This window comes from Triplophysa rosa, linkage group LG14 (assembly GCF_024868665.1).
Source record: "Triplophysa rosa linkage group LG14, Trosa_1v2, whole genome shotgun sequence".
Taxonomy (NCBI): Eukaryota; Metazoa; Chordata; class Actinopteri; order Cypriniformes; family Nemacheilidae; genus Triplophysa; species Triplophysa rosa.
The window spans coordinates 10681721-10697099 of record NC_079903.1 but is presented as its reverse complement, the minus strand read 5'-3'; the positions used below and the strand labels follow the sequence as shown (position 1 = coordinate 10697099).

Sequence of the window (15379 nt, the reverse complement as noted above, 5' to 3'; positions counted from 1 at the left end):
ATAAGCATATACTGTATAACCAACATAAAATTACAACGATAAACAACTTGCATTACATTTACGTGTGTGTAAATATGTGTCTACACATACAATTACTGGCAAGTAAAACAGCTGTCTGGCATTGTCAAGCAAGCATTTTATCTATTAATAACATATATTTCCGACAGGGCAGAATGTGGTATTTAGCAGTTTTTGAAGCAAACTGCTATGTATAAAAAAACGTTCACTTCAACATCACAAGTTAATGATGTTGCATTTAGAAGGTTTTGCATCTGAACTATTCAATTGTTTATCAATGACAATCAAATTCAATAAACGTGGGGATTAAACCTTATGAAAAAACTGCCCAAATACAGACGTGTACTCACACTCACCGTGAAGCTAGCTAGACATAGCGGAAGTGACACATACTGAGGAATCGACGTCATTACTTGTGTTTAACCAATAAAGCGAGGTTAGGGCGAGACGACACATAGACCCGCCCTTAATATTACGCCAACCACTAACCAATGAGACGCGTAGGGAGCGGAGCTCCACCCCCATATGTAGCACCGCCCCGTACTGCAGCCAGGACCTCCTCGGTATTTCTCGCCTAAAAAAGTGCATACCGAGGTTTCGGTATGGGATTACACTCAGTATACACTGAGTGAATATTATTAAATGAAAGAATGGTAATACTATCGGTTGCCTGTATAAAACCAGGGCGAGCAGACTAATCTCACTCAAAACTAACTTTATGGCGCTGAGACAGCAATCATAAACAACTTAAGTTAGTTTAACAGACTCTAGAATCTAAAGCTACTATCTAAGGCTAAGCTATCAAGCTACTAGCTATAAAAACTATACAGAGGTATCACTTACAGGCCAACGTTACATAATTAGATTAAAACATGAATGGTTACACACGAGCTATCCACATTTATGAACTTAAAGGATTTATAACATTAAATAAGGTATTATAAAGAGCCAAAGTACCTTGCAAATGAAATGAAGTATCGCTCTTCATACCGCTACCCCGCTCTGGCGGCCATGATGGGGGAGGCTAGTGGGCGTGGCACTTCGATTGAAAGTGACCAATAAGAGAGGTCTTTCATCCTGGAGTGTAGAGACCGCCCACTGAGATACAGCCTTATTCGCAAGCAAAACTTTTCGACCCGTAAAAAAAAGACAGCAGAAAAGAGAGCAACATTTGTGGTTTCGTGATGAAAAGTTTTTGAAGTGCACAAAGAAAAATGAAAAATTTCAAAGATTTGCACGCAATGCAAACAATTTTGTTATCAATTTCGGAGTTTTTTTGAAAAGATCTTTTATTTTTTAATTACAAAATAATTAGTTTTACTCTCAAACACAGAATTTTTGATTGAATAAAAAGACACAAAAGTAATCCCATAGTTTCGGACATACTATTCATGACTCATACTCATTTTCGCCTACTATATAGTATGGAAGTAGGCGATTTCGGAAGCAGCCTATGTCCTGAAGTGACCTAAATTTCCCAGCATTCCTATCATAACAATATGGCGGCGTCCTTCGAGCTACACTCGTAAAGATAGCTAGCTGTTATTCAGTTCACATTAGATCCATTTCTTTTGTTATAGATTAATATAAAGGGCCAACATGTTTGACAGACCACAGAAGATGTTGTTTTTAGCGACGTTATGGAGTTTGACGTATTGTGCCGTCGGTAGTGAGATCTCAGGTAAGTTTATTCCTACACGCGTTGCTGATACCCAACGTTAGCTGATACAGAGAAATCCTGGTCAAAACAGTACACGCAGTTAGATTATATTAAATTATATATTTAAAAATATCTGCACACCCTGATTATAACATGTACATTCACACCGCACACTTTGTTTTTTTTGCATCATATAAGTCGCACTGAGGCTGTCTCGTGCGTTGCTAGTCTGAGCGTTTTTCATCGGTTCTTTCCATTCAAACATAGATATATAGGCTAAAATAGAATGCATGTCCAAAGAAAAACAATAGAAACCACCACAGAATATCCCGATTTAATTGTCATTATGGGAAATGTATTGTATTTATTCCAGCAGAGCTGGCTTTTGAATGATATTGAACAAACCAATATTCATGAGCTATGTTGTGTTATTTGTTGTGTCATGTGTGTTCACAGGTGCTTTAAATGATGTTTGGGGTTACACTGAGCCGTACCTGCTGGCTGTATGGCAGAACAGGTTATGTGTGTATACTGCTGCCGCTGTTCTCATAGGACTCTGGTTTACTGTGAATGTAGCCTTCAGAAAGGTAATGTGTTTAATGTCACTGCATTCATGACTTGTTGCAGCTTTTCTGTTTTCTCTTCTTTTTAGTTGTCCATTATGATTTAATCGATTGTTTGTTTATTTAATAGAAAGAAACTATCAACCCTGTAAGTGCACATCTTCATAGCTCTGCGAAGAAGCAGGAGTTGTCACCTGAAACAGAGAAGGTTGTTCACGTTGCTGGAGTCCGGATATTTTATGGATCCCAGACTGGAACTGCAAAGGTTTGCGACTGCATTGTTTTCTGTGTCTAGTGCCAACATCAGACAAAAAAACAGCTTTGAAGTAGCTTATATGTTATGTTGTAAATATCATGTTTATAACCCTGCACAGGGGTTTGCCAGAGAGCTTGCTGAAAACGTCAGGGGTCAGGGGTTCGAGTGTGAAATCACAGACATGAAAGAATATGACCCCGACGACAGACTAGCAGAGGAAGTAAGAACAGTGTGTTTTAGGAGAATGTCCCATTTGGGAACGTGAAAAGTGGTGCAGTGAGCCACATATTGAATTTTGGAGACAATGAAAATGTATATTGATAGAGTTGAATGGTTTCATAAGGAGAATGTCACTGAGGAATTAATAGGAGTGTCATAAATTAATTTAATTGATATATTAAATGCGTGTATTTTTCAAAAACGTATTTAAAATGTAATATATTCTGATGTCAAGTAAATACAAATTACTCTTCCTGGACAGGATGATTTGTAATTACTGTTGTTTTTCTATATTTTTTACGATAATAATTTGGACGGAAATGCTACATTTTTGTAAAAAGTTACATTACAGCAAGTATTTATTATTTTAAAAATGTTTTTTTTTCTTCATACAGAATGATCAGCTTATTTTCTGTTTTGATTTTGGGGTCAAATATTACAACGACATTTCTTATAAGATTGATCCATTTACTGTATTGCCTAACGGTAAAAGTCAACGTTTTTATATGTTAAAGGGGAGCTGTTTCCATTGAATAACATCTTAAATAACATTTTACCCTCGCGTATCAAAATCTTTTTTAACCTTCCTCCTCAAGTGTTCCAGCAAGATGATCTGTGTGTTCGTTGTGGCCACGTACACTGACGGACAGCCCACCGAGAGCGCTGAATGGTTCTGTAAATGGCTCGAGGAAGCATCCACTGATTTCCGATACGGCAAAACCTACCTGAAGGGAATGAGATATGCCGTCTTCGGCCTGGGCAACTCCGTTTACGTCGGCCATTATAACACGGTTATACACACCTACTTCTTTTAAAACTGCTTTGCAGTTAAAAACTGGTTAAAACTGCTCCGTGTTTGTCGCATGGATGTAATGTTAACTTTTGTGTGTGTTTAGGTCAGTAAAAACATTGATAAGTGGTTATGGATGCTGAGCGCCGCCCGGATCATGACCAGAGGGGAAGGTGATTGCAACGTGGTGAAGAGTCGACACGGCAGCATCCAGGCCGATTTCCAAGACTGGAAAGCAAAGTTCCTGAGCCGTCTGCAGGCATTTGCTAAGGGTGAGAAGAAAGTCTGCTCCGGGAAATGCAAAAGCGACAGCTGCAAAAATAAGAATAAACATAAGGAGGAGGCAGAGGACAGCCAGTCGCTCGCCCAGAAGAACAGCTCAGAGGCAAGCCAGTTCTTTCTCTATGATGTCTTTGAAGACGTGTAGTCATGGTAACCGCTCTCACTGCACTAGCAGGGAGCAGATTGTTCTGCTACAGTCTGTGGTTCACTCATGTAAATGGGATCTGAACAGCAGGGGCGACATTACAGACATAAGAGGATATTTTGTTCTTATAGATGTTCTATCGTAGATGACCTCTCGTATCTATGACGTAGGGCTGTATTGATACACTTAGCCCACAGTTTGTGACGAATGCATGATACTGGGTTCAAGATACAATAGTATCATGATGTTTAGAACAAAATAAAAAGAATGAATCCGATTTTTTTTCGAAAACATTTTTGTTTCGTACATTGGTTTAATTGAATTCATTGTATGTAAATTTATACAAATTGAATAGGCCTGTCACTCAAAAATAGGGATGTAACAGTTTCACGATTCACGATACTGATCTCACAATACAAATTTTTGTCCACATTTATTATTTTTTTACAAAATGAGTTGAGACAAATTATACAGTATATGTACAAGTGACCTTTTATCATCTCTCAAATGGTGCACATTTTTTTGTCAAATAAAAATATCTTTTATGTCAAATAACAAAACTAAATTGCAATTTTAAAACGAATTCCAAATTAAATGAAAAACGTATAATACAAGTCCATTTAATATAAACAAACTAAGACTTTTTTTGTTTGCAATTATTTGTTCTGTTGAATTAAGGAAAACAAATCATTCTAGGGCATCTTTGACTACCCTTGTCATTTTTCCTACTATGGTAGTCAGTGGTGCCCCAGAAATATCAGTTGCTAACATTAAAAAAAAAAAAGAAATTGTGTGTTTAACAGAACAAAGACATTAATACAGGTTAAGAACAACATGAGGTTGAGTAATTCGTGACAGAATTGTATTTTTTTGGGTGAACTGTCCCTTTAACATCTCAACCGACTTGAATCGTCACATATTATAATCGATTTTCAACCGGCTCACGGTGAATCGTTACATCCCTACTCAAAAACAAAACTGAATCTTATGATACAGGTCAAATGTCGGCATCATAACTAGTAGGATTAAACAGAAGCCATATAGTTAAAAAAATCGCCATAGCGCTACAATGCATATATATTATTTGTATTGCAAAATATATCATTACTCCCCTGCTATGACTGAAGCACAACAATACTGTAAAGCATTTTTTGTTTATTATCAAATAACTCTTGTCTATAAAGCAACCTCTGGTGATGTTACTTAGGCCGTAAGGGTAATTTTAAGTGGTAAATTTAAGCTGTTGTTGAGCAGTCCTTTTATGCTAAATATCATCACTCCTGATTTCTTATCACGTTTTTTAGCGAATAAGTGAATTGGAATTAACTGTATAATCATCTTCTGTAGGCATTTATAATATATTTTGCACAAATCTGAAAGCTGTTTGCTTCTCAGGAGGAGTTGATGGAGTCCAGCAGTGATGCTGAATCCTCAGCTGAAGAAGATAAGTCTCACGGCTCTCTCATTGACATGGAGGACCTCGGAAATGTGATGAACCGCATGAAGAAAGCCAAGGTAAAAACTTTAAAGTTCACTTGTAGTTCATGCTCTACAAAGTTCACCAAAGTTTTGTCATCATTTACTTCCCCTCTTGTTTATTATGCCATTTTGTACAGTTTTTGTGCATCTTTTCATACATTGACATAGTGATCAGGTATCGCAAGTTCCATAAACCAAAAACGTGTCACATTTGACTTCTATACATGATCCAATGAAGTTTTGGCGTCAACTGTGTGTGCTGCGTCTTTGAACGCAGGTGTGTATTCAGGCCTGCACATAAACTTTAGATAAAGATTGCCAGAGCGTTTATTCAAAGTAGCTTACAGTGCATTAGGTGTATAATGTATCCAGAGGACATTTGGAAATATGAAACTTAGAATCTTGCACATACTTTTTCAATCTCGACACGCATTGTCACAAGTACCCGTCTGAAATTTCTCTTTTAGTGTCCACAAATGATACGACAGCATACTGGTTTGTTACCACATGAGGTCTGAATGATGACGGAAATGTCATTTTTGGGTGGAGCGTTGCTTTAAAAGGCCGGAGTTGTGGATAGACACAAGCAATGTCTCCATTGAGGGAGAATGAGTGGCAGATGGTTTGCTACATCAGACAGCAGCTCCAGCAGGCACCGGCAGGACTTACGTAACTGTGAACTGTGATCACTGACGCCCACTCTACAGGCCTGTGCGCAGGAGTGACTCATGAGACAAATCTCCCCGTACCCGCTATCTCGCTTCCCTATCAGAACATAGAGGCTGTGAGCGCGCCAAGCCCCTTTGATCCAGTAAGAGCCCTTTATACACACTTTCAGGATCAGATGCATGCTTAAACAGTTTTAGAAGATGTGATTGGAGCTCAAGTGATCAGGGAATTGTGACGTTCTGAACGTGCAGATTGTCCCATGCTTTGAATGTGTGTGAGGCTTCTGATGACAGCTCATTACAGCAGAGAGCAAATAGTACGACATTATTACTTACTGAATGTATTGCTTTACTTAGAATTGTTTTAATAAAGCTTTTTCATGTTGCCTTGATGTATCTGAAACCATGATTGTAATTACAGAATTAAGGACAGAATTGCAAAGAACAAACTGTCAGTAACTCTGACAGTATCGCCTTAAAATGACACCGTTGGACATATGTTGCTATGTTGGGCTGGTGAGCTGGTTGGGATTTGATTGTGAAGTGTCTCTTTAGAAACTGCTGCGCTTTGTCGCTGTTAATTGTAATTGAGCATTTATAACTTGGCTGTTTAGATGCAAGACAGCACTCGATGCATAATAAAGTAATTAACTAAGCATTCATAGTGGATGATTTATGAATAATTATATGAAGACGTGTTAAAACCTGTTAAATTGAGAGTTGAATAATGAAAATGAATAGTGTCTTGTTTGGGTAGATCCGGCTTTAACTTGAATGTGTAGAATTACTCAGATTTAGCTCCAGGTGGCATCAGAGATATACTGTATATAGGCCTGACCTTGCGTCACTGCATTTTCTGCTCTGGTTTGCACTGAATAAAACTAGCTTTATACTTGAAGGGGCGGTTTCCTGGACATGGCTTAAGCCTAGTCCCAGACTAACTTAAATGTTAAAGGTTTCTTGAACGAAAGCAACATACACTGACATATCTTAAAATATATCCGTGAGATTGTTTTGTCTTTAAATGTACATAGTAATAGTTTTTAAAAACAACTGAAATATCCTAATTTAACTAAGGCCTAGTCCTTGCTTAAACGAATCTCTGTCTGGGAAACCGTCCCGAAGAGTTCATTTGCAATAATGGATAACTACGTTTAAAATGTTACGTTACGTTTTTTTATTGTGCTTTGCATTCCAGTTTATATCAATCAAACTGCAGTTGGGTTGTTTTGATAAAGTAATGATAATTCAAAATACAGCTAACTAACGCAATGAAACACAATAAAAACATCATAACGTAATAAAAAACATGATTTTTGATGTCTGTTTTTGGAAAAACTTTTCAATTTTTGAAAACTTTTCAATTGTTAAATAAGTGTGCACATTTTTATGCAATTCTGACATTCTGCTTTATTTATTGCTTTATATCTGCGTTATAATCTATTTGCTTTCTCAAATCACATTGTAACACAGTGGTGCTCCTAGAGGTGCAGAATTTACACACTGCACTATTGTTTTTCTTGGGGTTATATTTTAGGGCTGTGTATTGGCAAGTGTCTCTTGATACGATACATATCACTATTGATGGGTCTCAATACAATATATTGGTATATATTTCGGTGCGATACACATTTGCAATATATTGCAAAACTTTAAATAAAAAATGTAAAAAATAGAGCCAGAAATACAACATGCTGTGCACCACCTGAGGTTTTCTGTAAGGATAAGTGTAAAAACATCCCTTACCTCTGCAGAGTGGCCATGATGTGTGATGCATGAACCTTTAGATCAGAGGTTTCGGTTCCCAAACTAGGTTGCGCCCCTCAAGTGGGTAGCACAGGGGAATAAGATGGATCACGCAAGTCAAGTTGGCTGTTGTGGTGCATTACAGTTAAAACAATGAACTTGGGCAGTATGAAAACCCTGGTTCACCCGTGTTGTAAAGCGCTGGAGTCACATCTGTGAAAACACAATAATGTCATTGTTACTTTTTGGAATAAACTGATGTACTGAAGTAGCCAAGTGACTTGTGTCATGACTTGCGAAGCCTACAAACAGCATTATTTGATAGAACTCATTACTCCCTGACTTATATTTAAAACCAAAGCACACCCACACGTCAGCTCTGAGCGCTCAAAGCGTTCTTAAATTTTTCGCCATGCTCGCTTCCACTTGACATATGACATGATTTGAATAAATTATTGATATTAGAGGTATCGCTATCGATACACTATCAAAAAAAAATTGCGATTAGGGATGCACGATATGTAAATTTTGGCGCGATAACCGATAATTCTTTAACACTGGAAGCCGATAACCGATATATTGGCCATATACATTATCTAAATATTAATATAAATTTCCCAAAGACTGAAACAAAAGGCAAGAAGTGGACAACTGCTTTTATTTGAAAACATTGACTGCAGAAACAAGGTAACCAGTAGTACTCCCTCCCCTGAAAATCATGTACCAAGCCTACTTTACACTTTGATTTATCGGTTATAATATATCAGCCTAAATTTTATTATAGGCCGATACGATAACACTTAAAATGACCATTTATTGGCCGATACAGATATGGCTGATAGTTTATCGTGCATCCCTAATTGCGATAGTTACATGTATCGATATTTTTGCACAACCCTATTATATATGTGCTTTTATAATTCTGGATCAAAGAATGTTCACGAGCTTTATTATTCCATGGTTTAAATGCTCCTATATCTTCTAGCTGCCTGAGTCTTTAGATAGTGTCGACAGTAATATGGTTGGAAGTGACTAATCCACTGTTAAATCTTTTCCGATATCCAATTTGGCAATGATCACAGCATAGGGCTGCACCCAAAACTTACAGCCACAACAGATCCTCATACTTTGCCAGTTAAAGCTCCTTTCTGAGATGTTTTCACGATAGCCTGCCGACTAACTTCAGGTTTATTATTATACTAATACTAACTGTGGTACAGTTGGGGACAAAAATATTAGCCCCCTTGGTAAATATGAGCAAAGAATGCTGTGAAAACAAATCTGCATTGTTTCTCCTTTTGATTTTTGATTGAAAAGAAGTCACAAAAATCCAATGTTTCATTGAAGTAAAACAAGTTAAAGTAGGGGGAAATCACATTATGAAATAAATGTTTTTCTCTAATACACACTGACCACAATTATTAGCCCCCCTTCATTGAATTCGTTTTGCTACCTTCATTTGCAAGAAAAACAGATCTGAGTCTTCTCTTATAATGTCCGATGAGGTTGAAGAATACATGACAAGTGATTTTAGACCATTCCTCCATACAGAATTTCTCCAGATCCTTCAAATGTTGGTGCTGCCTCTTCTTCAGTTCATCCCACTCATTTTCTGTAGTTTGTTTTGAACGAATGTGCTGATGGAAGATCTAACCACGACCCATTATAAGATTTCTAGCAGAGCAAGTCAGGTTTTGATTTTTTTATCTGTTGGTATTTAATATAATCCATGATGCCATGTATCTGAACAAGATGTACAGAACCTGTGGTATAAAATTAGGTCCAGAACAATGAAGTTCCGGCAGTATATTTAAATGTGGACATGGGGTACTTTTTTATCCCTGTGTGCTTTGCGCCAAACTTATCTTGTGTTATTGCTGCCAAAAAAACTCTGTTTCATTTCATATGGCCATAGAACCCAGTCCTGGTTGAAGTTCCAATATGCCAGATTAATATGGTGGAGTTTATTTTTGCATGAGAGCAGAAGATTTGTTTCTTGAACAGTGTCCCAAACCACTTGTGGTGGTGATGGAGGTGCAGTTTTCCTTTATTTTTATTAAATGCTTTCTGACCCCAAAATTAAACTAATTTCTGCAATTCTCCATCTGTGATGTTTGGAGAGTCTTTGGCCACTCAAATTCTTCTCCTCATTGTGCATTAAGACAATATAGAAACTCATTCTCTTTCAGGCAGATTTGCAACATCTCCAGTCAATTAAAACGTCTTGCTCATTGCCCTGATGTTGGAAATTAGATTTTTTTTATTGTTTTAACTATTTCTTTAAAGCTTCTTTCTATTTTGTGTAGCTCAAAAATGTTTTATTGCCCATCAGAACTATATTCTTTGGTTTTACCCATTGTGATGAATGATTAAGGGGGTTTGGGCTTTGTGTTACTTAATATTTATTCTCATGTTGAAAAATAAGTAATAACTAAACAATATCATGTTTCTAGTCACCTTGGTGTGCTAAGAAAATGTAAAAATCAATGAAAATATACTTGAGATATGTTTCACTTGTAAGAATTTCTGGGGGGGGGCTAATAATTGTGGCCTGAGTGTATTACAGAAAAACATTTATTTTATAATGTGATTTTCCCCCACTTTCAATTGTTTTATTTCAATGAAACATTGGATTTTTTAAATAAAAGATCAAAAGGAGAAACAATGCAGATTTATTTTCACAGCATTCTTTGCTCATATTTACCAAGGGGGCTAATATTTTTGTCCCCAACTGTATTTGTGCTATATTTATGCCATTTTACTAATTGTTATTCTTTAAGCAAGACACTGCAGATGAATAGAGTACATTTTGAACCTGAAGATATTACCATAGCACTTTAATAAAAACATTTTTTTGGTCATTATAAGAACTTCATTTACTCACCCTCAAGTTGTTCCAAATCTATGAATGTCTTTGTTCGGATGAACACAGAGAAAGATACTTGGAAGAATGCTTGTAACCAAACAGATCTTGGACCCCATTGACTACCATAGAAGGACAATGGCTTTATAAATGTCTTTGTTCTGTTGAACACAAAATAAGAGATTTTGATGAATGTAGAACAGCAAACATTTCTGAGGCACTTTTGAATACCATTGTCATTTTTCCTACTATGACAGTCAATGGTGGCCAAGAACTGTTTGGTGACGAGCATTCTTCCAAATATCTTTCTCTGAGTTCATCAGAACATTTATACAGAGGGCGAGTAAATGATGACAGAATTTTTATTTTCGGGGAACTGTCCCTTTAAGTTTCTTATTTTCTTATTAAGACCTTATTAAATATACAAAAATACACATTCCCAAAAATATCTAGATATTGAGAAATTTCAGGGTTTAAATTATTTATAGAACATATTTTGGATATCTACTTTTTTCATTTAGAAAATCCCCAAATATTATGCACTAAATATTATGTATCAAACAGGAGATTTTTGACATCTTTGTCATACAAATTTTGTTAGCATTGTGTGAATAAATCATTCTGCAATAATATTACAAATATATATATGAAAATGAATGGAAAGTTTGGCTTATGTAAGTGCTACACAAGTTGATATTTTAGATACTGAGGTTAAAGATACTGAGGTTCTGCATATTCGCTTCACTCGGCCTGTTGTTTTAATTATCTCTGTATAGGAAATGACATATTTTTGGACAAGATAAAATGAAACGTTTTAAAGTGCACTTTTGCCACTTTAATAGTATCAGTGTTAAATAAGACCCAAATCATAAAATTGATCAGTATGCTATAAAAAAGCTTTTTGGCCTTCGTTGTCTTGCTTAACATCGTGTATTAATGTAAGAGACACTGAAGACTTTTCTCTTCTTTAGTTCCTTTGGGTCACGTATACTGTAAGTGTATTGTTAAGGTGGAAATTAAGATACGAGCGTTGTCCGGCAGCCGCATCGCTGCGTGTGGGACGGGCGGCAGCCGGAGCGACTCGTCGTCACTTTGGCCGCTTGTCAGTCTGAATGTGTCAGCTGCTCAGCCTGAACTCTTCAGGGCCACTGCCTGCATCAACACTGTCACTTGCATGGGTGGATTGTGGGAAATGGAGCGTCTCCAGCTGACGATAGCTACTCCGGTTCTGTCAATCTGGAAGGGGGTCGATGGTACTTCGCTGTGTTAAGGAAGCTTGGAGAGCAGAGAGACGATCTCATGGAGATGAGAATTTTGGGTGACAGATTGCAGCTTAGTGAACTCTGCGTTGCGCACGGCAGTTCCTCAGCAGATCTCGCTGTGAAAGGGCATAGTCAGCTTTCCAATCTAACCCCGCCGGTCTCCACCCGCCGTGATTGGATTTTACTCAAGGGACGCTGCGTACTCTGGAAGAAATGGATGAAGTCACAACACGAAACATGCTGGTTAAGGACCTGTCTCAACATGATGTGTTCTTTATCCTTATATACCAGTGTAGCCTGTCGGTCTGTAAAAAGGACACTTTAGATACTGCAGCATTGCTTACACATCCTTTGAATAAGCCGTGACCGGCACCATCTAATGTGACCTATAGAGTCCAACCACATGTACCCAGAGTCTGATTATTTACTTCATCTGCCATACAGAACACTGCACCTTTGACTGCACTCGCACTGTCTGAATTGGAAAGCCAGACTGTGTCTCTGACCTTTCAGTGTGGAAAAAATGGCATCATACTATTTTTTTGGAAGAAGTATGAAATAATCATATTTAGGGAACTGAAGCAGGAACTACAAGTCAGATGTGATTTATTGTTGATTTCCAGGTGATTTCTATATTCTGGAGCCACTGCAGGCTGGAAGCGCTGTAAAGTTTAATGCAGTCTGTTCACATAAGACTGTTTCTGTGTGAAGGTCAGCGATGGCAGTCCAAGACCTTCATCAGCTTGCATCAACAAAACCATGGCCATAAGTGTCAGTTCTACTTTAACCCTCACAGTGGGTGCCATAATTTTATAGCAACATCTGGATAGGCTTTTGCCAGTTTATGAAATCAATTCTAGTGAAATAAGTTCTGTCAGTTTTGAAATTTAAGGTATCATGTAGCAAACGGAAAAGGACCTCGCTACTTTTGTGATTTTGTATATTTGTATTTTTTTAAGATCTGAATCTTTGCGCTGAACATACATGATGTTTTTGGTAACACTTGTTACCGTTGTATTTGTTCATGTTAGTTAATGCATTAGCTAATATGTACTAACAATGTACAATACTTCTACAGCATTTATTAATCTTAGTTCATGTTAATTTGAGCATTTACTAATACATTTTTTAAATCAAACATCGTAACCGTTAACATTCGTTAATGCACAATCAACTAACATAAACAATTGTATTGACATTAAAGGGACAGTTCCCCCAAAAATGAAAATTCTGTCATCATTTACTGACCCAAATCTGTATAAATGTATTTGTTCTGATGAACACAGAGGAAGATATTTGGAAGAATGCTTGTAACCAAACAGTTCTTGGTCACCACTGACTACCATAGTAGGAAAAATGACAGTGGTAGTCAAAAGTGCCCCAGAACGGTTTGCTTTCCTAAATTCTTCAAAATATCTTCTTTTGTGTTTAACAGAACAAAGAAATTTATACAGATTTGTAACAACTCGAGGGTGAGTAAATGAAGAAAGAATTAAAATTTTTAGGTGAACTGTCCCCTTTAGTAAAATTAACACGGATCCATAAATGCTGAAAAACTATATTGCTCATTAATAATTTGTTAGTTAATGCATTTACTAATGTTCCCAAATACAAACTTTCTGTAAAATGTTTTCATGTTTTCCATTTCTCTCCTTTTTTAATGGATTTTTTGTGAAACATACATTTCATTTGGATGTCAAGTACTACTCATTGAATTTTTAGGGCGTGGTCTGTTTTCATCATATCTTATATCCCTGTATTTTCTACATGTAACTTTTTATCTTCACAAAACACTCCAAAAATGTGCACATTTTGTGGATACATGGCAAATGTCTGACAAGTTGCACTGTTAGTGAAGCATCCTCGTGTATATTATTTCATTGACAATGTGTATCGAAATGAAAATGGTGGTTGGGGTTGTACGAGTATAATATGAAGTGCTGTTTCTGAGTTTTGTGTCTTCCTCTTTGGTTGTGTGTGCTGCAGAAGATGGAGGCGGATGAGGAGAACTCCCAGAGGATAAAGCTGTCAAAGCAGAACGGAGTGAGGAAGAGCGAGGCAGAGGAAGAGAGGAGAGAGATGATCACTCCGGCTTTGAGAGATTCGCTCACTAAACAAGGTACTGTATAACATTAACCTTTGCAAGTGTTATTCACTCGCTCAAAAAAAAGTTTCTTTTTCTTTTTGTTTCATTTTAAATGCAAGTATAAGTGAGCTTCGACAATTTTAGTTTGCAAAAGTGCTCCGTTTTCTTTGTGGTTGCTTACTATCCCATTTAAATAATGCCACCCACAAATTTATATAATACTTGCAGTGTTTCTCCTAGGTTTACGGCTTTGGGGGGGGGCTGCGGTCTCTATATTTTTTTGCGGCGGAGGTCCGGACAATACTTTTTTAAATAAATGATGTTAAATCAATCTAATGTTTTATCAGGCCATTTACTTTATATTCTATATAGCCACAGTCTGTATGAAACATAGAAGGTCTGGTAACTGAGAGAATGTGTTGTAGGCTCTGGTGCTGAAGTGAAGTCCTAGTGGTCTATTTTAATATTTAAAAAAACTACTGACAACAAACTGTAACAACTGAAATAAATATATCACGAGCAGGAGTACTTACAAAGTTACTAACAGCCTTCCCATGCCGTTCATACTAGAACTGATTCTAAATATTCTTTCCATACTAAACTTGGCAACCCAGAATTTAATATTTAGTTGCTCGTTCAAATTCCTAACCTCACGTGTAAGCAATAATAGTAATGTTTGCACTTACAAAAACTAGCTGTATTCATAATTCAAATTGAATGTTTTGAAGGTTAGTTTTAAATAAGCCGCTTTATCATTTGAAGCAAATTAGCCGCACAAACCAGGAATGTGATTTTTCCGTATAAAATACGGATTTCCGTATTTTTTGACCGCTGGAATCACCCACGTAAATTGCAAAAATACGATTTATTTCAATTCGTGATGGGATTGGGGAGTGGCCGGCCAACATGATCCTTCCTCTACGCTCTCTACGTCATGCACATGTTTGTTATAAACGCAGAGCTACCGCTTTATTCAGAACATAATTTTGCGAGTTATCTTTATGTATCCAGAGAGTCCGTGAAAAATAGACGGCAAACACAGCTGTTTTGGTACTCAAAAAAGCACGTGGTGTCATTTTTTATTAAGTGGAGAACTGAACAGCATTTTGTAACGTATACAGAAAATCCCTAGTATGGAATGAAGGGACCAGTGCCGTGGCTTCACCTTACTTCAAATATAACTACTTTTATGTGGTTTTGGCATTTCTTAATCACTTATTATTCAGCATTATCTTATTTTAAACTGATGATTTAAGCACGATTAACACCAACCTTTTCTGATACAGAAAGTAGAGAAAAATTCATGGTTTAAGTCTCTAATGAATGCTTAGGATCTCTCTTC

At 36.9% G+C, this 15379-nt stretch overlaps 1 protein-coding gene across 1 annotated transcript in view; it reads left to right on the top strand.

Moving 5' to 3' along the window:
- The first annotated feature begins 1515 nt into the window (after nt 1-1515).
- Nucleotides 1516-15379, top strand: part of tyw1 (tRNA-yW synthesizing protein 1 homolog (S. cerevisiae)) — a 53767-nt gene continuing 39903 nt past the window's right edge. The window contains exons 1-8 of the mRNA XM_057350600.1: nt 1516-1699; nt 2135-2265; nt 2372-2506; nt 2616-2717; nt 3313-3507; nt 3613-3891; nt 5329-5448; nt 13938-14070. Of these exons, the coding sequence (XP_057206583.1) occupies nt 1618-1699; nt 2135-2265; nt 2372-2506; nt 2616-2717; nt 3313-3507; nt 3613-3891; nt 5329-5448; nt 13938-14070 (1177 nt within the window). The 5' untranslated portion in view covers nt 1516-1617. The remainder of the gene's footprint in view (nt 1700-2134; nt 2266-2371; nt 2507-2615; nt 2718-3312; nt 3508-3612; nt 3892-5328; nt 5449-13937; nt 14071-15379) is intronic.